Source organism: Dermochelys coriacea, chromosome 5 (genome assembly GCF_009764565.3).
Source record: "Dermochelys coriacea isolate rDerCor1 chromosome 5, rDerCor1.pri.v4, whole genome shotgun sequence".
NCBI classification, from domain to species: domain Eukaryota; kingdom Metazoa; phylum Chordata; order Testudines; family Dermochelyidae; genus Dermochelys; species Dermochelys coriacea.
This window is the reverse complement of record NC_050072.1, coordinates 92479958-92505040: the sequence shown is the minus strand read 5'-3', so window position 1 is coordinate 92505040 and position 25083 is coordinate 92479958. Positions and strand designations below refer to the sequence as shown.

At 41.7% G+C, this 25083-nt stretch overlaps 1 protein-coding gene across 3 annotated transcripts in view; it reads left to right on the top strand.

Moving 5' to 3' along the window:
• The window catches only part of NTRK2 (neurotrophic receptor tyrosine kinase 2), a 290683-nt gene that overhangs the window by 186387 nt on the left and 79213 nt on the right, over positions 1-25083 (top strand). The window contains exon 15 of one of the 3 annotated variants that reach the window (XM_043514505.1): positions 10424-10955. The exons of the other annotated variants lie outside the window; for them this stretch is intronic. Within the exon in view, the coding sequence (XP_043370440.1) occupies positions 10424-10458 (35 nt within the window). The 3' untranslated portion in view covers positions 10459-10955. Of the gene's footprint in view, positions 1-10423; positions 10956-25083 lie in introns of those variants that run through there. 3 annotated transcript variants of the gene reach the window in all.

The window sequence follows — 25083 nt, the reverse complement described above, 5'->3', positions numbered from 1 at the left end:
AGTTAATAAAGAACCAAAGAAGACAAAAGTAATTAATGCAAACCTAAATGGATATACAGAAATTAGGCCCTGTCAGACTAACTTGATATCTTTTTTTAATGATATTGCAAGTTTGATTAATAAAGATGGTAGTGTTGACATAATATTCTTAGATGTCTGTGAGACGTTTGACTTGGTGCTGCACAACATTTTGATTAAAAAATCAGAATTATATAAAATTATCATGGCACACCTTCAATGGATTAAATATTAGCTAACTGATAGGTTTCACAATGTTACTGAAAAGGGGAATCATCATCAAGCTGGTTCCAGGGGCTTCCTGCAAGGATAGGTTCTTTGCCCTGCGCTATTTAACATTTTTAGCAATGACTTGGAAGAAAACAGAAAACCATCACTGATAATGTTTGCAGGTAACACAAAAATTGAGGGGGTGGATAATAATGAAGAGGATAAGTCACTAATTCAGAGTGATCTGGTTTGCTTGATAAACTGGGTGCTAATGCAATCCTGGGATGCATAAACAGGGGAATTTCAAGTAGGAATAGAGAGGTTATTTTACCTCTCTGTGTTTAGCATTGGTGTGACCTCTGCTGGAATACAGTGTCCAATTCAGGTACCCACAATTCAAGAAGGATGTTGATAAATTGGAGAGGGTTCAGAGAAGAACCACAAGAATTATTATAGAAATAGAAAATATACCATTTAGTGATAGACTCAAAGAGCTCAATCTATTTATTTTAACAAAGAGAAGATTAAGGGGTGACTTGTTTACTGTCTGTAAGTATCTACATGGGAAACAAATGTTTAATAATGGGCTCTTTAATCTAGCAGAGAAAAATGTAACATGATCCAGTGTCTGGGAGTTGGAGCTAGTCAAATTCAAACTGCAAATAAGGCATACATTTTTAATGGTGAGAGTAATTAACCACTGGAACAATTTATCAAGAGTCATGATAGATTCTTCATCACTGACAATTTTTAAATCAAGTTTGGATGTTTTTCTAAAAGATCTGCTCCGGGAATTAGTTTGGGAAAGTTCTATAGCTTGTGGTATACAGCCGGTGAGACTAGATGATCACAATGGTCCCTTCTGGCCATAGAATCTATCAATCTACAAGCCGTTTCTTCCTTCTGAGATGAGCCAAGCATTTCTGCTGACCACAATTGTGGCTGTATTGCACAGGGAGAGACAGGCAGTTTTCCAGATAAGTAGTTCCCAGGCCATTTAGGGTTGGTAAGTATGTATAGGTATGTGGCCATGTGTATAACAGGACACACCATATGTGGACAGGGTATGACTTTTCTAAGGCTATTATGTGGATGAAGGCACCACACATACAGGTTTTGTATTAAGTGAACATTCACTGGATCATGTCTTTAGTTAACACTGATACCAACAATGACTGAAGTCTGTTATCTGCAGATGCCTCGGGAGTCAGTTTAACTGAAGTACAAAACCCCTACAGGGGAAAGAAAGAGCAAATAACTGAGGTCAAGACTCTATGGCACAGCCTTAAATTGTTATAGAGCAAGGTTTTCAAAATAATTGAGGTGCCTAAAGATGCAGATAGATGGCTATTAGGATTTTCAAAAGCACCTAACAACATTTGATGCCTAACTCCTGTTGAAATCAATGGAAGTGAGATGCCTAATCCGCTTGGTGCTTTTGAAAATCTCATTAGCACCTTTGAAAATCTGGCCCTTGGAAGCCTAAAGACCATTGAATGACAATAATTCAGTGAGACAGTAGGACCCAATGAAATTCAAATAGACAGGCCTCCATGGGGCTGCTTTTTGTTGCATCTGGGGATCAAGATCCAAATTAAGGAGATGTAAAGGTGGCTTAAAACCAGCTCTGCTCCACCCTCTTACTTTAAAAATCTTTCCTAAACCCAGCACTGAGAAGGAGGAACAGAGTATCTGAACTTTTATCGATATCAAACCTTCAGTTCCAATTATTTTCAAACTTGGGTGTTTGGAATCTGTATCATAAGAACATAAGAGCGGCCATACTGGGTCAGACCAAATGTCCACTAGCCCAGTATCCTGTCTTCCGACAGTGGCTAATGTCAGGTGCACCACATGGAATGAACAGAACAGCTAATCATTAAGTGATCCATCCCCTGTCGCCCATTCTCTGCTTCTTGCAAACAGAGGCTAGGGACACCATCCCTGCCCATCCTGGCTAATAGGCATTGATGGACCTATCTTCCATGAACTTATCTAGTTCTTTTTGAACCCTGTTATAGTCTTGGCTTTCACAACATCTTTTGGCAAAGAGTTCCGCAGACTGACTGTGCATTGTGTGAAAAAATGCTTCCTTTTGTTTGTTTTAAACCTGCTGCCTAGTAATTTCATTTGGTGACCCCTAGTTCTTGTGTTATGAGAAGGAGTAAATAACACTTATTTACTTTCTCCACACCAGTCATGATTTTACAGACCTCTGTCATATCTCCCCTTAGTTGTCTCTTTTCCAAGTTGAAAAGTCCCAGTCTTATTAATCTCTCCTCATCTGGAAGCCGTTCCATACCCCTAAACATTTTTGTTGCCCTTTTGTGAATCTTTTCCAATTCCAATATATTTTTTTGAGATGGGGCGACCACATCTACATGCAGTATTCATGATGTGGGCGTACCAAGGATTTATATAGAGGCAATATGATGATATCTATTCCTTTCTTAATGATTCCCAACATTCTGTTTGCTTTTTTTGACTGCCGTTGTACATAGAAAGAAAAGGAGTACTTGTGGCACCTTAGAGACTAACAAAGAGACTAACTATCGGATCCATCTGATGAAGTGAGCTGTAGCTCACGAAAGCTTATGCTCTAATAAATTTGTTAGTCTCTAAGGTGCCACAAGTACTCCTGTTTTTTGCGGATACAGACTAACACAGCTACTACTCTGAAAGCTGTACATAGAGTGGATGTTTTCAGAGAACTATCCACAATGATAGTTCAAGATCTTTTTCTTGAGTGATCTTTCCCAAATTCTGTTGTTTGGATTAAATGTGTAATTTTGACTTATTATAGAGAGTTTTGAACAGCAAACATGAATGTGCTTTCATATTTTGTGCCTGAAGGCTTGTGACTACCTTAATAAAAAATAACTGAAAACAATATTAACCAAAGGATAACATGTTCCAAACAGAGCAACAGAGAAAAAAACCAAAACAAAAAAGAAACAAAACAAAAAAATCCATCCCTGCATTTAATAAATAACATGAACAATTTATTCAGACTGAACCATGCAAGAGGAGTTCATTGGTCTCATTCCCATTCACATCAGAAAAATATAACACCTTTTGCTATGATTGGCAGTTTGTGCTCAAGAGAGGTTTGGGACTGAAACAAAAGTGGGGTTGCAGGCCAGGATTGGGCTGCATTTAAAGAGTTTTGTTGAGAAAGTTGCACAGCACCTGCTTGTAGTGTAATATACTTGGCTGTGTAGACTCCACAAAGTACAGGAATGTACAAATTGCCTTACTGGATCAAACCAGTAGTCCTTCCAGTATCCTAAGAGTTTCCGCAACCAGATGCTACAAAAGAAGGTGCAAGAAACCCAAAAGAGAGCATTTACATAATAACCTGCCCATAGAGAAAATTTCTTCCTAACCCCCAACTGATAAAGGTTAGTATATTCTATGAAGCATGAAGGTTTATGTCCTTTTTTATTGTAACCCTATTTAGCATAATTATGAATTTCTTATGATCTATATTCCTCCTTCTCTGCAGATAGTGAAGCCAAACTACTATAGCACTATCCAGGTGAGACTGGCAGGATAGAGATGAGAGTGAGCTTTGGGACTAGCCTCTAAGGCTAAGCGGTTAACTCACCCCATGACCATGCCACCTTTGGCCTTGTGGTTAATCCTGGCCCATGGATGCAAGAAAAGTAGTATGAATGTATCAAATGATGAATGCTGCATTCAGTGTAGTTTTAGAACATGTGGCCAAGGATTCTCAGTATCCTTTGGTTTTAATCTTATAGATGTGAGATAGAAACTTTTACTTAATCTTCATCAAGCCATGTAATTCAAAGGGTTGTGTGCAAGTGCCCACCCCCACGCCCTAAGAGCATATTTTCCTTTGGTCATATCTGAAACATTTTGTCTCTGGAGATCACACAGGTGTCACACTTCTTCTTTGCACGCAGATGTCGGAAATCACAGTGCAGTACACTGAGAAATAACTTTAATTCAGCTATTGCTGACAATCCTTATTCTGTTGGAAATTGACCTTCTTCCATCTAATAAAAGTCTTTTGTGTTATCTAGCTGAGCCAACTTGTTTGCCAGCTGGAATCATCTCTGCAACGAATGTTATGCTTTCTGGGGATATTTCTTACCAGTTTGTATAGGATTTTATGTTTATGATTTTTATGTTTATCCCATTTTTGCCACAGCATTCTTGAGAAGCCTGAAGTTGGGCCAGCCTGATGAATAAACATAATGCAAACCAAGGCAGGTCTTAGATTTAAAGAGAAAGAACAAAGTTGCAACTTTTCATTGCAGTAGTGGCTTCTCTCCAAAGGCTTGATCCAAAACTGATTTCCCATTAAAATCAACAGAAGTCTGTCTGTTCCACTGATTTCAGTGTGATTTGAATCAGGCCCAAGGTGCATAAAATAGAACATTTCAAACAGAAACTGCAGAGTTAAATAAACCTACAATATTGGGGTTTTGTGCAGTGATTCTTAATAAATCTAACCCCATGAAACATTCTGTACATTCGCTCTACATGCTGTGCTGCAGTGGGAGGTCTATGCTGGGCTGGTAAACGCTCTTGTTTCATGTGCATGAAGGATCGCAGTGTACAGAGTCATATAGGATGGTGTCAAAACAGAACAAAATGCACAAGCCACAGCGTATGGAAGCTTTGTCATCTCAAGCCTTGAATATGTGTTGGAGATTAATCAAATTTAATGCATCAAAAGGATACAATTCTTTTTTTAAAAAGGACTAGATGTTATTTTTAATAATACAAAGTAAGTTTATGGAGAAACCTTGGAATTTTACTGGTGCTTTTTTGCGTGGTTTAGAGAAGGGGGCTTTGCCCAAGCATATGATACTTACTTTGCACCATATAAAGAGGGTTGTTATTGCAAAATCATGCCCACCCTCAGTAAATTCTTGGCCTCATCAGCTGTATATTCCCTTCCAAACAGCCATAAAAGTCTTTGAGGGAACATTTTGCTATGCTGTATCCGAGTTTCCTGTGTGTGTATGTAATATATACAAACACAAGTCAGAATCTGTGTTGTTTGTCAGCTAAATCAGCTCAAGTGCTGAGTTCTTGAAACTCAGTTTGCTTGTTCCATGATCTCCAGTGGAAGAGAAAAAAACCTCAGCTGACTACACAAAGGTTGGCTGAGTGTCCTGAAACTTTCCTCAGTGAGAGAGAAAAATCAGAGAAGTATTGAGAATAAAATGTCTTCCTGCATGAGCTTCTTTCTATCCTAAGATGTTGCATTCTTATTGAGAAGAGAGAGGGACAGTTATTTTGGAGGAAATGCAATCAAAAATACAAGAGAGGATGACATTTTAGATTGAACACTCATCTAGAAGCTCAGGGCTTCTGTACTGAGGAAATGGATACTGTATACCCCTTGATTTAGAAACTTTAATATGAACATACTCAGGCCACAGTCATGAACTGTCCCTCACCCCCTCCAAGTCCCCATCCTGAACTACTCCGTAGTCTTAATTTTAGCAAATTCTCATAAATCACATCACATTTGCAGGCATTAGCTGAACTTCTAGCTGTGCACAGTATTTTAATAGTCTGAAAAACACACCATCATTAATCATGCTAAGAAAGTCATATATCAAAACCTGCTTGAACCCATTCCTGCCAAAAAGAGCTTGTGCTGTTTTCTTTGCATCGCTGATCAGTGGCAACTCTGCTTGTCTCTGACAACAGATTATTTGGAATTAGTTTTTATAAATTAAAGATTTAGTATTGTGCAGCTGAGTGGTTCTGCAGCCTGATGCACCTGAATTATTGAAATTCCCTTTACATATTATTGTTTAGATAGGGAAAATTGCAGGGTGACCATAAATAAAATTATTCTTTTGGGGAGATGAGATTTATTCAACATAATTACATTATTGTAATCCACAGAAGGGGATGGTTTGATTCAGCTAGGACAAGAGCTCCATTTTCCCCCTCATGAAATAAGGCGGTAAAGCAACCTTTAAAAAAAATCTGAAATTAATAATGTATGAATTTTAAAAATTGAGTTCCAATAACATAGCACATAAATACAGAGAAATTAATACATCTAGTCTCTTAAAATGATAAGTTATCATAATAATGAAAATATAGAACAAAGGATATACTATGGAGACTCTTAAAAATTTACCAATTAACTTTGATAAATAGATACTATTACCTCTGTGATAAATAGATACTATTACCTCTGTACTTCCCCATGCTTTACTATAAAGAATATATTTTAATACTGCAAATTCAGAGAATGAGTAATTTTGATTTCTAGGTGTTATCTAAGGCAGCTGGCATGTTGTTATGGGTAACCAATGTTCATGGCAATTGTCATAATAAATATAAACTCTTAGGCACAATCACTAGTAAAATCATTAGATGGGACAAAAGTGGACTGACATCACAAAGCTGAAACACATAAATCACACTCAGACAATAGGGGAAACTACAGGAAAAATACAAAAGCCCATGGTTTGCACATATACAAGCAATAACCAGAAAAGTCTCCAATAAGTGGCACCCTATGAGACAATGATGTGTACAAATTTTCCTCTTCAAGACAAAGAGCAGGAAGGAGAGGGTGGGGGGAAGGCAGGATATTGAAGATAAGAAAGACAAAAGGGCAGGCCTAGTGGTCATTTACTCTTCATATCATTATGTCTTCAATGAAGGCAATACTTTGCCGCTGTGCCACTCCAAATTTCAGGAAATTAAAGTTACTAAATAGCTTTCTACCCTCCCTGATAGTGTGACTGCAGAATTTGGGGTTCAGAAGCAAAAGAATTTGGGAGAGTTACCATTGCTTTTGATGCATTACCTGACTTGTTAACAGCTGTAGTGTTTGATTAAAGATCTTTTTAATTGCCTTTCACTGGAATGATTTGCTCATTGCTGCTTTCCTTCCCACCTGCATTTCATCCTGACTGGCGGATAATTGAATGTGCTTGTCAGGTTATGAGGGAAATTCTAGCCACTTTTCTGCCAAGCCAGAACTCTGGCCACAATTAAGGGAAATGGAGGTCAGTGTGGTAGGGCCTTATATCTGTAGCTTCAGCCACATGTTGATATGGCTTTATAGCTTTTAAACTGAAGTTTATCATCTCTCTAAATGTTAAAGAGGGAAGTCCCCTTGAATCCCTGATGGCATTCAGTTATGGTCATGATTATAAGATGTCTCTGATCTTTGAGGCGTATGTGAGGATCAATAAAATAAAGGACAGTGGAGGAACAAAATGCTCTTAAGGGTTTTTTTTGAGGTGGGGGAGGTTCCTCTGCCCATAGCTATGCCACTGGAGGTGTCTGTGAGTAAAGAATGGTGACTGCTTAGGGAGCATGGAGTAAGAGAAACTCAACAACAAAGGGAAAATCATTGGTTCAGATGCTTAAATTAATTAGCTGGGATTTCTGAAAATATTCATGACTTGCAGAAGTAGTAGAAATGTAGATAAGAGCTGCTGCAAGATTTTCTTTGTTTTATTAATGTGTGTGTAAAACAGTGGTATCACTGAATGAGGAACTCTAAGGCCCAGTATTCATCATAAGCCAAAAGAGAGGAATTAACCCAAAAGTTACTATTCTGTACCAAAGTTCTGTTATTTTATTGGAATAACAGGCGCATGTTCTGTCTCAGTGAAAGGGAAGACCATGCAGGGCTTATATATTGATATATATGTCCAGTAATGAAAAGCTAAACTTCAAAATCTGGGTTGGGATTTTTTTGACTGCTTCCGTTTTTACTCGTGGAGAATAACAGATTTTCACTGGAGATGTATTTGAGTCACAATGTTCAGATGTGGATAAAAAGTCTATCAGTGTACAGATGTATTCCAAATCTTGGATTTTGGTTCAAGCCCTTCTCTTGCTTTTACCCAATCATGCTAACAATTTTTGCTATTGATTCCTGGCACAATTGATGCTGAGTTCTGGCTTCCATTCTCAGCCTCTTTACAGTCGCACATAATTTTCCAAACAAAGTTCTTTAGAGATGAAATTTTCTCTGCTTATTAGCAGTCCAAAGGTAGTGATTGCTGGATAAAATTGAGAAAAACTCATTCTGATTGAAGTTAGTGGAAATCCATTCTGGTGTAGAGATCTGCCTGCATGCTTCTTTTTTCAGGCTTGGCACCCACTCCTTGTGTGCAGGAAGTCTTGAGTGCTTGGTTCCTACATAAAAATGCAAAGAGATAGAGGAAGTAGGCTCCTTGTATCTTCTTTTCTCCTTGTGTATTCATCTAGGACTAGGATAATCTAGACTTTACTGTATTATTTCATATTCAGCACAACCCCATCCCAAAGCTCTTTGTTAATAATATGTTACAGTTGATATTTTAAATGCACAGAAGTAAAGCTGTTCAACACACAAGCTTTTCTTTTCATGGGAAATTTCAACATTTCAAAGTTATTTTCCATTTCAAAGCAGAACAAAAGTCAAAACATTGGCCATTTTTGTGAAACAAAAAATTCCCAGAAATTTCAAATTGGAAATGTTGATGTGGAAATTGGACATTTTCAACAAAATTGAAATGAGTCACCCTTTTTAAATGAAATTTTCATTTCAAATAAATATTATGACATGGATTTCTTTCTTCTGAATCAACTTTTTGTAACCAAAAATCTTATTTCATTTTGAAATGTTGATTCAAAATACAAAAATTTGTTTTGATTCTTTCAACTGGAAAATCAAAAAGTGTAATTGAACTCAAGGTTTCCCTGCAGAGAATTTCTATTTCAATTAAGCTACATTTTACAGTGGGAAATTACATAGGGCTTAATGCTGAAAACCGTAACTTTGAATGTCCTGACATTTATGCTTTTTAAAATATGAAACATTGTGTCGCATTATTACACTTATTTCCCTTTAATTTCTTTGCTCTTTTGTTGAGGTAGGGGAAACCATTAAAAATGCGGTTGCATATATTTGCATGTGATGTCATACGGGGCCAGATCTTTTGGTTTTCATTGAAGTTGATGGAGTTGAGCCCATTTAGACCAGCAGAGAATTTGGTCCACTGAGTGTGATCACACTATTGCAGATTGGAATGGATGAACGCACATCTGTGTGTATCTGGGTTAACTCCCTGCATCCCAGCATGTTGTTAGAAGGTAGTGAGGGACTGTCTTTTTTCAAGTGCTTATACATTTATTATCTTCAAACTAAATTTCTTCAGATAAGGCATCTGCCATCATCACAACCTAAGCTTGTGGCAAGTTTGAAGTTTTAAGGAAACTAATTTTGAGTTGAGTTATAGCATTTTTTGCTATCGGATAACTATTGTTTTTTTACATTACAATAAATACAAAATGACAAAATGGAATTTTATCATACTTTCAAAATAAACCAAACCAAACAACAAATAACTTGGATGGGTGGGAGGGAAGGAATTCCAGCAGGAGAAACGTCAGCCCAAAATATAAATGTTCTTAAGTAATCCTTGAAATTAGGGCTCATAATGAAAATGCCTTCCTTCCAAATCCTTTTACCACTATCATAACTCTCACATGCAGTATTTATATTGAGTCTCTGTGCAATATATTTGGTACCCTCTATGAGAAAAATAGATTACACTTATGCTATAAGGCACAAATATATTTTCTTGTGCTTGACTATTCAGTATTGCTGGATTTTTTTCTTCTTGTCTGTGTTGGCATTCTTTTCCTTAAGAGGAGAGGAAAGCACAATTTATTATTATTTATTATTCCTTGTTTGCATTATATTAACACCTTGAGGCCCCAACCAAGATCAGGACCTCATTGTGCTAGACATTGTACTAACGTATACTAACAGCTAGTCCCTGCCTCAAAGAGCTTAAAAGCTAAGGCCCTGATCCTGCAGTCCTTTGCCCTCTGGCAGATTGTTGAGCCTGTGTGCAACAAATTGCTGAATCAGGGCTGAATGGACAAGACAAAGGATGGGGGAAGAAAGATTTATTGTCTCCATTTTATAGATGGGGAACTGAGGCATGTAGAGGTTAAATGCCTTGCCCAAGGTCACACAGGAAATCTGTGGTAGACCCAGGAATTGAAGCCAGATCTCCTGATTCGCAATCCTGCACCTCAGCCAAAACCATCCTTCCTGTCTGATATGACATTCCCATTGGCCTCAAAAGCAGAAAGTTCTACCCAAGGAGATTTTCAGTTGAATTCTGCTGTTGATCAGTTTCTTTCTCACCAATAGGTGGTAACTGACATCCCGGTTTCTCAGGTGACACAAGGAACGATTCTGCCATCCCCAAATGAGGCAGGAAAAACACCATACAGAACAAGGATTTTTCCATAAGAAACTGTACCATAGCAACTGAAAAGACCTTGAAGCACATGCTCACACTTTCTCTGCTTGTTGCAGCCTGTTCATTGATGCAACAGTATATCAGAAATGTGAAGACCTGTTTTTTCTTATTCCTTTGGCGAGGATAATGAATGCTTTAACCGTTACTGCTTGATCATGATGAATTTATTGCAAAATTCTGTAATCTTTCCAGATCCATATCTAATGTCCAAGCCAACAGCCACCACTTGTGCACTGGCAAGTGTTGTCATGCTGCAGCTGAGGGGGGTGGGTGGGTGTGATGGAACTGAACCTGCCAAACCTCCATAATAAGAGTCACAGACTTTTGAAGATGTAGGATCAATAACCAAATGGGACGCAGAAGTGTTTCCATCAGGCAGATAGTTGTGCAATGTGTCATGTCAAAAATAAAGTGTAGTCACTAAGAAGTTGTGAATAATAAGCTAGCAAAAGTTTGTCTTTTTTTTCTACAACACCCTCTCCCCATCCCCTTACCCCCAAATGTTTGCCCAGCATAAAAGAGAAGGTCAATGCTGAAACAAGCAGCTACGATATTGGTTATGATGCAGGAAAATAGACAATTTCTTGCTGAATTATGGACAGTATTTAATCAGAGTGGTGTGATTGGAGCTTTCTCTAGACAGATGTTTGGCCAGTTGCTGAGCAGCTGTTACAGGCTGTTCAAGATTAATGAATCTAAATTAACAGTACCTAAAATGCTTAAATGGGAAAATGGGAGGAAATCTGATTAGTGCTACAAATCTACTGAGGTCTAGAGATTTCCTTTCTTTTGAACTGGAATGGCTTAGTCATCCTCTTTTCCCTTTTACCAGAGTTCATAATATTTCATCCTTTTCATATTTAATCTTTCCCCTGCTTCCCTTTTTCTACCCCATCAGCCTTCAGCAATTCACCCTGACACTTCTCATTGCAGACACTAACCCTGTGCTGAAAAGACTTCTCACTTTCCTGCCTGACCAGTGACAAACCCCATATATCAATAACGTGGTTAATTCCTTCTTTCTATTATTTCCTTTTGGCTCAAAGAAATAACTTCTCAAGGTAATCAGAATATTTTGTCTGCAGCAAGCTGCACCTCTTGTGATCCTTTGTTAGACTGGCCAATATGGGTCTCATCCAACTCCTATGGAGGTCAATGGAAAGATTCTCATTGATTTTAATGGAAATTGGATCAGCCTATGTTATTAAAGATGGACCTGAGCCACAGAAGCCCAGACCTTGTTCTGGAGATGAAGAGTTATGGGATATTCTGAGCTGGAACTCTGAGTCTTGCCCATCTGTTCTTAGAATCAGATCACTCTCTTCTCAGTAGCACAAATATATATATATATTCTTCCCAGATTGCCTGTAACTACTCTACTTGTGAGAAGCAAGACTACTTTTAAGAGAACTCTGGTCAATAATTTTGTTGAAAGAAAAGGAAGAGAGAAGTTTCACCACTGAGAAGATTCACCTCACCTGTAAGAAATGTGTGAATTGCCAGCATTGGAATGTAATATATCATCTCCCCAATTTCCGTAACAACAGGACTTTTTCAGAATCTGAAGCCTGAAGACCTCACATTGGAATACTGTGAAAGAGAAGCATTCCAGGCACTTCTATTCAGAAATCTTGACTTGTTTACAATTACAAAGGCATGGAAGAGAAAATATATCAACAGTTTTTGGAGTGCTGGGTGTATAATATTAATCCCCAAAGGCTTGTTTATTTCTTCCCAGAATGATATATAAAAGACTGTAAGCCAAGACCTGAATACTGGAATAAGAGAATAATGTTTCACAGCTAACAAAGCAACAGACTTAGCATGATTTTCTTTGGATGCCTGGCAGGGTTTTTTTTGTATAATACTCTGAATTTCTTAATACTTTCAAGATAGTGGGCCAGATTCTCCTATCACAGACATGGAGATAAATCTGGAATAACTCCAGATTTCAGTGGAAATTACTCCTGATTTGCCCCATGTAATTGAGAACAGGCTTGGGCCCCATCATGTGTCAGATAACAGTGATGGAAATGTAAAAGGTAACAGTGTTGTAAAATCCTTTTGTCAGAGACATTTTGTTCTTCCATTTGTTCTTATTTCCGAATGTATTTTAATACATTTAAAACTTCTCTCTGAGGTCAGAAGATCTAGAAACATAAAAATGAATGAAACCACATACTGTAGCTTAGTATACGTTGAGACTTCTCTATGAAGGCATTGAAGTTAGTGGCATTTTACCAGGAAGGAATTTAAACCATTGTTTTGAAAACAGAATGTTATATAAGAACTTCACATTATTATAGTACTTAGTACTTATATCTTCAAACCTCTGTATAAACATTGTCTAATTAACCCTCAAAAAAACCCCACCATCCTCCCGTCAGCTAAGTTAGCAACCATTATCATCTCCATTTTCCAGATGGGGAAAATGAGACATAGAAAGATTAAAAGATTCACCCAAGGCTATATATGAGTCACTGGCAGAACTGGTAATAGAATCTCGGAGTTATGACTCCAAATCCCCTGCTCTGTGTGTCTGTCTAGGCTTCTATAGACTTTTATACAGTCACAGTCAACCTTATAGCTTCTCTATATTTTGTCTATAAGGAAAATGAAATTAGTAAATTTTTTTTGGATTTTGCATTTTTGGAACAGGCAGCAGAGGTACTATTCTCACATCTAAGGAAATGTTTAAGGGGGCCAATATAATCAAAACAATGATTATATCAACACCCTAAACTATAGTTCAATTTTAAGATATGTTTGTGGAAGGACGTTACAGAGACCACTTTAAATGGTCTGTTAATTGTTGTTTTAGCGTCTAACTCCTTCCCATTCTCTTTAAAACTCCTCCAGTAAGTTATGCAGACTAGACGCACAGCATGCCTAGAAACAGTTTGAGGTACATTCTGGTTGTTGGAGTATAAAAGATAAAACGAAGCGTCCTGATTCTTTATCATGCACTGCCACAAAAAGCCTGCTAAATAGAGCAGCCTTTCCTGAGGCCAACTTCAAACTCCCCCTTTCTACTCCTAGTAACATTTGAAGGGGACAGGAGAGCCCTGAATCACTTATAAACCTTTGTAAATGATTCTATTCCTCTACCATGATGACACCTCTCTGTTAGGCTGAATAATAACTTGGTGGTTCATTTACCTCAGTGTTTTGACTTAGCACAGTCTGTGTTCGCTATAAATATGCAAATTCCATTTCCTTAGTTGCAAGTGCCAGTTCAGAGTGAATTATACCAAAAATCCATCTGTTTTACTGGTAACAATAAAAACTACAGTAACTTATATTTCCTTTAGTGATAAACTCCCCCAATTGACTTGCATTACTCTTAACTGGTTACACATAACAGCTAGTTATTACTGTTTATGAAGTTACTGGTTCATAAGATGCCATAACAAAGTAACTGAATACAGGGTAAAGGAATCCAGCTGGTACATATTGCTGTATTCAAAGGTTTTAAATTCAAAAAAGACCAAGAGAGAAAGACCTACATCTGTACCCATTTGCTGTGCTTCCTGGCTACAGAAACGTTAAGTGTACTGCAATGTCATGCTATACAACAGTTGTAGTGAGGCAGTGGAAGTATTAAAAACTACAGCAGCCATACAGATGATAGGCAGGAGAAGGTCTTCACTGGTTCACTCATTTTGCTCTCTTGAAGAGACCCAGGAGTCACATTTACATTCAGTTCAGTCTACACTGAGCGTTTCAGAAGATTCAAGTGCAACTATTCTCCAGGAATGAAGCATAAAAGGGAGAGAGGTGACTATGATTTGTGATGACACCGATGAAGCTTTTATAGAAGATAATACATGTGTTCTGGCTATCACCATAAAATTAATTGTTCATAATTGATCAGAGCTGCCAACTCAGCTTGCCTATGTGCGTAACACTTTCTTTTAGGTCATGTCCATTATATCGGCGTAGTAAGTCAGAGCTCGAGTAAAGTTCATTCAGCCATTCCTGCCATTTCTCTTTATGTTTCCCCCTGTTACACGTGCATGCTGATATTCAGGGAGGTCTCATATCCACATGGAGGCTGGATCTCTGTGCCTGCGTGGGTACACGCCTTGGGTGTTTGCCACTTTTCCAGCAACAGTGGACTGCCGCTGTGGGTGGGGATGCATAGATAAAAAAATCTGATATTTTCCCATTTCTTTTGAACTATCCAGAACAAAATGCTCAGTGCTGTTTCTCTCAGTCTCTCTCTTTCTCTATCCCATGCTTCAGGAGACTGTAACTGAGTTCATTATAGTGTGATAAATCAGCCGGTAAACTTGCATTATGGTGTGTTTGGGCAGCTCCTGCTCCTTAGTGACAGCTGCTTGGCACAGGATGTTGTAATTATCAAATCAAAAAAGAGATGCTTGTAGGTGCTGAAAGCATAATGGCAGTGACTGAGCATGTCCTCAGCTTCCTCATGGGCCTCAGCTTCAAAAGCCCTGCTTAGGGGTTGGTTATATTGTTGGCTGTTGGCACCGTGGCTGTGGGAGGTCGCCATCACTTTGGATCCTTTGGAGAACTGCTATTCCCAGAAAAGTCAATGGACCTTTCTGTAATGTGTTAGCTGCTGACATATAACTGCTGCCACACAACTGGCATTTGTTGGTGCATTTGTGTTCATTCTCTTTTTCTAAAATAACGTGTTTTTTTTAAGGGAGGATAAATGTATCATACATGTTAATGACATTTTTAAAAAAAACCTTATTAATCATATGTCTGAAGAAAAAAATCCAATAGACTATTCGCTTAATCCCACCCAAAATCACACCTCACTGTGGATAGTCCCATTGTGGGACACGGTGAATGGAAGTGGTGGATAAGTGATTAATGAGCCTCCCCTTACAAAAGCTGACTAAAAGAGCTTGGCTTGTTGAGGCTAGCAAAATGAAGGCTGCGTGGGATATTATTGCTCTCTATAAATATATCATGAGGGTAAACACCAAGGAGGGAGAAAAGCTTTGGAAGCTAAAGGTTGATGTTGGCACAAGAACAAATGGGTATAAACTAGCCATGAATAAATTTAGGCTGGAAATTAGGTTTCTAACCACCAGAGGAGTGAGGTTCTGGAACAACCTTCCAATAGGAGTAGTGGGAGCAAACAACCTAATTGGTTTTAAGATGGCGCTTGATACATTTATGAACAGGATTATGATGACGGGGTTGTCTAACATAGCAAAGGACAGGACTGTCTGACCAAGGAGGTCCCTTCTAAGCCTATGTCCTAATGAATCAAAAAGACAACTTTGGAGTTCACAGAGCCTGAGGGGGACACTTCATTTACCATTGTACATGACCTTCTAAGCTTTTTGCCTCCGCTGCAATACTTCACTTTTAGTATCCATTGGGGACTACTCATAGTGTATAAAATTTTGTATGTGTGTCTTTGCAGGATCAAGACTCAAATCTTTAATCATAATGTCTTTAAAGTGCCCCATGTATAAAGCATTTCAGTGTGAAATAAAGAAGCAGGCAGCAGTCATGTTATAAGCCTGATGACCAGGAAATCAGAACTTCAGCCAAAGATTCAGGAAGCAGTAGCCAGAGCTAGAGAGAACTGCAGATTTCCAAAATTCTTTTATACGGGAGGAAGGTTAGTATTACATCAATATGCTAAACCTGAGGGGCGGTGGGAGAGAATGGAAAAAGCTTAGAATTTTCTCAAAAGAGACCTGTGGGAATTTCCTTCTATTCTCTTTGTCAAACTGCATCTCTGGGTTTCCTGCCTTCATCTATGTGACCAGGTTTTGTTGCCTCTTTGAATTGTCATGAAAATAGTTACCTATCCAGATACTATCGATGGAGATTTTGAAATCTTTTCAGGTATTTTAAAATCCTGCTGTGTGCTAGTTTGGTTTAGTTTCCAGTCATGATCTAATCAAGGACTCAATAGTGTATTTACACAAATTCCACAGTCAGGAGTAAGTGTAGTGTTACACCACCATACTTCCCTAAGCTCAGGCTTTGAGGAGGTTTTTCAGACCCTCCACACTGCTTCAACAATCTCAGAACTTCCAATGAGTTTAAGTCACCCTAGGCATAGAAATCTACTCACCTTTTCCACAAAGAACCTATAGGTTATTATTATACAAACAGTTAAACATTTTACAGTATCTGATATTCATAAGCCACAAAACTACACCGGCAGTCAACGGAGCAATATTCATCAGCTGAATTTTTATATATCACTGTATTATTTTAATTGAGAATTGAGAGCATGTACTACATTCATATGGAAATGGAAGGGAAATCTTTACTACTGGGTATGTACAAAATCACAAACGTGCAATCAGTAAGTACTGTGACAAAACTCTGTCCTTGCCTCCGTGGGTCCCGCGTTTCCTGGTGAATTTCGCTAGCCTCAGAGGCTCACTGTGACCCTCCATGTAACCCTTCTCTCTTTAGAGACAAGGGTCACAGTCTACTGAGCCATTTTCATCATAAGCCAGCGAGGGAGGTGAGGAGAAGTTATCCTTCCTTGCATAGTCTCTGTTGTCTCCCAGTCTCAGTGATTAATCAGGGGGCAAAGGTGGGGGCGGGGGAGCCCTGGCCCACCCTCTACTCCAGGCTCCAGCCCAGGGACCCTAATAGTATCAGCTATGGTAGCTGATCTTTTAGAAACATAACATGTACAATTCCCTGGGCTACTTCCCACACAGCAGCCCTCACTTCCTCAAGCTCCACTTCACCCTTACCTCAGGGCCTCCTTCCTTGTGCCTGATATGGTGTGTGTTACTCAGCCTCTCCAACAGCGCAACTTCCTCCCACAGCTCCTGACATGCACTCCCACCTGACTAACTGGGAGGCTTTTAACTAGTTTCAGCCATCCCCTGATTGGCTTCAGGTGTCCCAATCAACCTAGCCTTCTCCCTGCCTTCTGGAAAGTTCTTAATTGACCCCAGGTGTCTTAATTGACCTGGAGTAGCTGCCATTTCACTTATCCTGGTACCAGGGATTTGTTTAGCCTGGAGCTAATATATCTATCTCCCACTACTTTTCCATAGCCATCTGGCCTTGTCCCGTCACATATCTCCCCGCCCTCCCCCCCGCTCAACACCATAGAGTTGGACATCTTGGGATGCCAGGCAGTATGCTCGTGACAGACCATCAGCGTTGCCATAGTGGCATCCAGCCCTGTGCCGTATGCGGAACTGGAATGGTTGGAGGGATAAGAACCACCTAGTGACCCTTGCACTCTTTTCCTTATTCCACTGCATCCACTGGAGGGGTGCATGGTCCGTCACAAGAGTTAATCGCCGGCCTAAGAGGTAATAACACAGTGTCTCCATAGCCCATTTGACAGCAAGGCATTCTCTCTCGACTACTGCATATTTCTGTTCTGTGGGGAGAAGCTTTCTGCTTAGGTAAAGGATTGGATGTTCCTCTTCTCCCACCATTTGCGACAGAACTGCCCCCACCCCTACCTCAGAAGCGTCTGTTTGTAAAATAAATTCCCTGTTAAAGTCCGGGACTATGAGTACAGGGTCATTACAGAGGGCTGTCCGAAGGTCTGTAAATGCCCCCTCTGCTGCGTCAGTCCGCTTTATCATGTCTGGACCTCGGGCCTTCACCAGGTCCGTTAGGGGACTTGGCCTAGTGGCGAAGTGGTGAATAAACCGTCGGTAGTAGCCTACCACACCTAGGAACACACTGACCTGCTTCTTTTGGGTCAGCAGGGGCCAGTTTTGAATTGCCTCTAGCTTATTCATTTGGGGCTTCACTATGCCCCTTCCCACAATATATCCCAGGTACCTAGCCTCTGCTAGCCCTATGGCTCATTTAGTGGGATTAGCAGTGAGACCAGCCTGCCTTAAGGTGCGCAGTATTGCCTCAACTTTCTCCAAGTGAGTTCCCCAGCCTAGCGTATGGATGATGACATCATCTAGGTATGCAGCTGCATAACTAGTATGGGGGCGCAGCAGCTTATCCATGAGGCTCTGGAATGTGGCTGGGGCCCCATGTAGCCCAAAAGGGAGGACGGTGTACTGGAATAGCCCATCCGGGGTGGAGAATGCTATCTTTTCTTTAGCTTCTTTGGTCAGAGGAATCTGCCAGTACCCTTTTGTCAGATCCAGTGTAGTCAAGAATCGGGCACTACCCAGTCGGTCAACCAGTTCGTCGATGCGTGGTATGGGGTATGCATCGAACTGGGATATTTCATTCAGTCGGCGAAAGTCATTACAGAATCTCATGGTACCATCAGGTTTAGGCACTAGAACAATTGGACTGGACCACTGACTGTAAGATTCTTCTATAACCCCTAATTCTAACATTTTCTTTACTTCGGCCTTGATTTCTTCTCTTTTGGCTGCTGGGATTCGGTTGGGTCTCAATGTTACCTTGGCTCCAGGGATCATGCGGATATGGTGATAGGTCTCAGTCATCTGCCCTGGTTTTGTAGAGAACACATCTCAGTTGCGATTAATCATGTCGGCTGCTTCAATCTTTTGGATCGGTGTCAAGTTGGATGATATCCTCACTTGCTCGTGTAAGTTCTCCTCCTGGGGAAGGATCTCCTGCATGACTAAGCGTGCCTCTCAATCATGCCAAGGTTTTAGAAGATTGATGTGGTAAATTTGCTCCGATTTCCAGCGGCCTCATTGCCACACCTTATAGTTCACCTCTCCTCCGGCTTCGATTATTTTGTAGGGTCCCTGCCACAGGGCCAACAGTTTACTTTCTGCTGTTGGCACCAGTACCATCACCTGATCCCCTGGTTGGAACCGTCGAAGCTTTGCTTGGTGGTTATAATGGGTTCACTGGGTCTCCTGTGCTCTCTCCAAGTGTTCCCGTACAACGGGCATAACTCGGGCTATCCGATCTCTCATCTGCAGTACATGCTCAACTATGTTCCTTCTGGGATTTGGCTCCTCTTCCCAGGCTTCTCTGGCTATATCCAATATGCCCCGAGGGTGTCGCCCATATAGTAGTTTGAATGGAGAGAAACCCGTGGAGGCTTGTGGAACCTCCCGGATGGCGAACATGAGGTAAAGCAATAAGGTAGCCTAATCTTTCCCATCCCGGCTCACCATTTTCCTGATCATGGCCTTGAGGATCCTATTGAAACTTTCCACAAGGCCATCTGTTTGCGGGTGGTATATAGAGGTCCGTAGGGCTTGTACATGGAGCAATGAACAGAGATCTTTCATCAACTTGGACATGAAAGGTGTCCCTTGATCAGTCAATATTTCCTTGGGTAGCCCAACCCCAGGCAAAGATCTGTACTAGCTCCTTAGCTATTGTCTTGGAAGCTGTGTTACACAGGGAAACAGCTTCTGGGTACCGGGTTGCATAGTCCAGTACAACAAGCACATGTTGGTGGCCCTGAGCTGTCTTCTCTAGGGGCCCTACTAGATCCATGGCTATCTGTTCGAAAGGAACCTCTAGTATTGGAAAAGGTATCAAAGGAGCCCACAAGTGCGGGTGAGGGCTATATAACTGACACTCCGGACAAGAGGTGCAGTATTGCTGGACATCTTCATATACTCCTGGCCAGAAGAACCTCCACAGGATCCGTGCCTGGGTTTTCTCTACCCCTAGGTGTCCTCCAAACAGGTGACTGTGGGCGAGACTCAATATGGCTTTTTGATGTTTTCTGGCACCAGAATTTGTTGTATCTCTTGCTCCTGCATTTGCACCACGCGGTACAGGAGATCTTTCTTCACTATAAAGTAAGGTCTGGGACCCTGGACCTTCTCATTCACGGATATCCCATCGATCTCAGCCACCTCTTTCCTGGCGTTATCATATCTGGGGTCCTCCGTCTGGTCCCACCTAAAAGTCTCCCTCCGGGACCAACCTGCCCAAGCTCCCAGGGGCCAGCTTCTGCTTCTTCCAACGGCTCGCCGCCGTCATGGCTGGGGGCAGCTTCTGGCTCATCTTCTGTGGTGGAAGTTTCTCTGTTGGCTGCTCGTGTCCATCTGCCTACTAAGGAGGTCTTCTGGCCCTGGGTCAGGATCTGGGTTCCCAAGGCCTTTGCAGCCTTCCTCTCTTTTTTTATCTTCCAGGTCTTTCGGGGGCTGAGAACAGATCCTGAGAAATCTCAGCAAACATTGGGGGTTGACATTCCCCCGGTGACGAGTCACTGTCCTCAGGGTCACCACCTCCCTCCAGCCTCTCCGGGGGGAGTAAATTATCAAACTCTGGATAGTCCCTCCCAATGACAACAGGATATGGGAGTTTAGGAACTACGCCCACGGTCACCTCATTGGGGTTTCCCTGAACCTCTATCTCCACTCAGATGGTGAGGTAATTGCTCACGGCCCCATGCACGCACATCACTGCTACGCATTTGACTTGTATCAGCTGACTACTTTTTACCAGCTTACCTGATATGAGCGTGATTGCACTCCCAGAGTCCACAAGCGCTGTAGTCTCTGCACCATTTATCCTCACTGGTCTGGTGTTAATGCAACCCCCGCGAGGTGGATAAGGGACCATGGGACCTCCCAATCCCCCAAGTTACATTGCATAGGTTCCTCGGTGCTGGGACACTGTGCTGCTATGTGTCCCCACTCCTCACATGCATAACATCTATAATTTCTTTTAATCCCTCCCTATCCCAGGGGCTAGGGGGTTTAGTCCCGGGGTTACCCCCACTCAGGCCAATCCCTTCCTTCTGGTTTTTTGCCCCCCTTCTTCCACCTAGGACTCCCCGGGGGTTTGGCTGCCCAACCTTACGGGGTTGGGGTTGGGTTCTTGCTTCGAAAGAGGCCTTCCTTGGGTAGTCAGGTCAGCTCCCTGGCTATCATCCGTCTTTCTACCAGTGTGATCATCTCGTCGTACGTGGACAGATCGTTCTGGCCTACCCATTTGCGGAGATCTGGCGGCAATCCCTGCACGTAATGGTCTATGACCAGGGTGTCCAAAATCTGCTCTGGCCTGCACACCTTGGGCTGTAACCACTTCCATGCGAGGTGTATGAGGTCGAATATCTGGGACCTCAGGGGTTTGTTCTCCTGGTATTTCCACTCATGGAACCTCTGGGCCCTTACTGCTGCCATTACCCCTGATCATGTTAGGATCTCTGCCTTCAGACGGGTATAGTGAGTGGCATTTGTGGCAGGGAAGTCAAAGTAGGCCTTCTGGGCCTCTCCACACAAAAAAGGGGCGAGAATGCTGGCCCATTGCTCCTGGGGCTACGCCTCACGCTGAGCAGTCCTTTCGAATGAGAGGAGATATGCCTCTATGTCTCCTGATGTCATCTTCGGCAGACAACCAGTGGCCCTCAGAGTTCGCGTCCCGTCGGATCCCCGGGCCTGGGTGGTGAGAATCTTCACCTGGTCCACCACCTCTCTCAAGAGGGCACGATCTTGGGTCACCTGGCTCATCAATAATTGATTGGTTTCCTGCTGTAGCCACATAGACTCCTGTTATGCCATTGCCTGAACCCAGGTGGCCTCCTGCTGGGCTGCCGTGGCTTGAACCAGAGCTCTTACCACCTCCTCCATTGTGGTACAAAGCAAACAAACAAACCAAACCAAAAAAAAATCCAAAACCCCGGTGCACACTTTTTTTTTAAAACCTCTTTCTTCTGTCACACTGTGAACAAAGTCCCACTCCTGACACCAGTTGTGACAAAGCTCTGTCCTTGCCTTTGTGGGTCCCGCGTTTCCTGGCGAATTTCACTAGCCTCAAAGGCTCACTGTGACCCTCCATGTAACCCTTCTCTCTTTAGAGACAAGGGTCACAGTCTACTGAGCCATTTTCATCATAAGCCAGCGAGGGAGGTGAGGAGAAGTTATCCTTCCTTGCACAGTCTCTGTTGTCTCCCAGTCTCAGTGATTAATCAGAGGGCAAAGGTGGGGGCGGGGGAGCCCTGGCCCACCCTCTACTCCAGGCTCCAGCCCAGGGACCCTAATAGTATCAGCTATGGTAGCTGATCTTTTAGAAACATAACATGTACAATTCCCTGGGCTACTTCCCACACAGCAGCCCTCACTTCCTCAAGCTCCACTTCACCCTTACCTCAGGGCCTCCTTCCTTGTGCCTGATATGGTATGTATTACTCAACCTCTCCAACAGCACAACTTCCTCCCACAGCTCCTGACGTGCACACCCACCTGACTAACTTGGAGGCTTTTAACTAGTTTCAGCCAGCCTCTGATTGGCTTCAGGTGTCTCAATCAACCTAGCCTTCTCCCTGCCTTCTGGAAAGTTCTTAATTGACCCCAGGTGTCTTAATTGATCTGGATCAGCTGCCATTTCACTTATCCTGGTACCAGGGATTTGTTTAGCCTGGAGCTAATATATCTATCTCCCACTACTTTTCCATAGCCATCTGGCCTTGCCCCATCACAGTACCTTAAAATCATTGAGGGGTTGATCCTGCAAATTCTTAGACCTGGTCTACACTTAAAAATAGGTTAACACAGCTGCATCGGTCAGGAGCCTGAAAAAACCCCACACTCCTGAATGGCATAGCTATGCTGACCTAACCAACACTGTAGAAGCAGCTCTACTGATGGAAGAACATGTCCGTTGATGAAGCCACAGTCGCTCAAGGAAGTGGTGTTCCTATATTGATGGAAAAATCCCTTCAGTCAGTGTAGACTGCATCTATACTACGGCTTTAGGCTGGCGTAGCTCTGATGACCTAACTATAATAGTATAATCACTGTACTGTAGCCATACCCTTAGTCATATTCAATCCTGCTTGATTTCAGTTGCAGGATCACACAAGCAAGGGTTGCAGGATAAGATCCTATGATTTCATATACACTAGAATAATTAAACTGTTACACTGTATTAATCTCTGCGTGCTTTGCAGTGTGCGCTAGATTCACCTGGTGCGATAGAGCAATAATTGAGAGTGTAATGTGTGTGTGTAGCTTGTATGTGCAGCTGGTTGAAGCTGCTGTAAGCGGTGGCATTCTGAAACTATGTGAAGGGCCCCGAAGAAGCTACTACTTGGGGCACCTCGGTAGAGCCCTGTGGTTTTTTTTGCAAATGCAGAATAACATGAAATAAAATGAAAAACAGCAATTAAAGTGACATAAAATGAGAAACTCACCCCACAGTAGCAGCTTCCATGGCTCCTGTTGGTAGGGCTGGGCTTGGCTCCCCATTCCAGCTGGCTGCATGATGAAAAGATGAACCAACCTGTCTAAGCAAAATAGAATACAATCAAGAAAAAAATACCCGCCTCTGGGAATTTAATGGCTGAAGGGGAGAAGAGTTCATTTAACTTGCCTCCCAGCCACTGCATTTTTTTTTATGGTTTCATCAATCATCCCTTCTGCTCAGGTCTTTATTACAGTCCTAGCATTAGAGTTAGACCCTAGTTTGTCTCCAAAAGGGGGAAATGGGCTGTCTTCTTTTTAATGAAACACACATGTATTTTGGAAGGTCTTTCCCACTCTTACTCCATGTCGATGAATGACTGTGTGGAGCTCTTCCTCCTGAATCTGATCACTAGGGGTGGTGGAAGGGCAGCCCCCCACTTGTGGTGTATGGGAGGGATCAACCAGTTGAAGTGTGTGTCGGGGGGGGAGGAGGCAGGGGTCTTGCCTTGCAGTTGCCATTATTTATCAGTCACAGAGGCTGCGGTGTGATGAGTGTGGAACTGTTAGCCTGATGGGGCTCTCTTTTCCCTGGCCAACCAGTGAAAAACAACTGTTAGCAAAGGGAAATGATGTCTGTCTGTGTAACCTCCTTGTAATTCTTCTTCAGGAAGAACCCACCCTCCCATGTTAGAATGTCAACAGATAATATCAGCATTGCCTCCCAGCATTCTTCTGTGCCTGACTACAATCTAATTTATTAGAGCATAAGCTTTCGTGAGCTACAGCTCACTTCATCGGATGCATTTGGTGGAAAAAACCACTAAATGCATCCGATGAAGTGAGCTGTAGCTCACGAAAGCTTATGCTCTAATAAATTTGTTAGTCTCTAAGGTGCCACAAGTACTCCTTTTCTTTTTGCGAATACAGACTAACACGGCTGCTACTCTGAAACCTGTGACTACAATCTGTGACAGTATCCATCTCTGGGAAAGGACAGGGACAGAATGATAAGAATGAGTAATCAAATAGCCATAATGTAGTTAAAATACAAGGAATGCAGGTAAAAAAAACCACCAACCCATCCAATGACAGTTTGCCTGGAGTACCTCAAAGAAAATGGAGTTATGAAGTGTGAATAATATTATATTTTCCTAATTGGAAGCAGCAACTCAGCAGCAAAGGGACTAACCTAACAGCCAGCTTAGTGACCGAGACGTATTTAACCCTAGCTAGTTGGATGGGAATTGTAAGAGTTCCTTCGGGGAAATGGGGTACAGATTATTAGGAGTAGTGGTGTATTATATTGTTTACAGGTAACCTGTAAGAGACTAATCTGGGGTTCTATGCACTGGGTTGATTTTACTGTGACTTTTCTGACATCTGAGATTTCTTAGATTGAGACGTTATAGGGCTGCAACAATGAACTGGCCAGCAGACATAGCAGCTATAGCTCAAAGAAATTTAGCGGCAGATTAGCTGATAGTGCTCTGTGGCGCCAATCCAGAAAAGCACTTTAGCATGCGCTTAATTTTAAGCACGTGCATAGTCTGATTGAC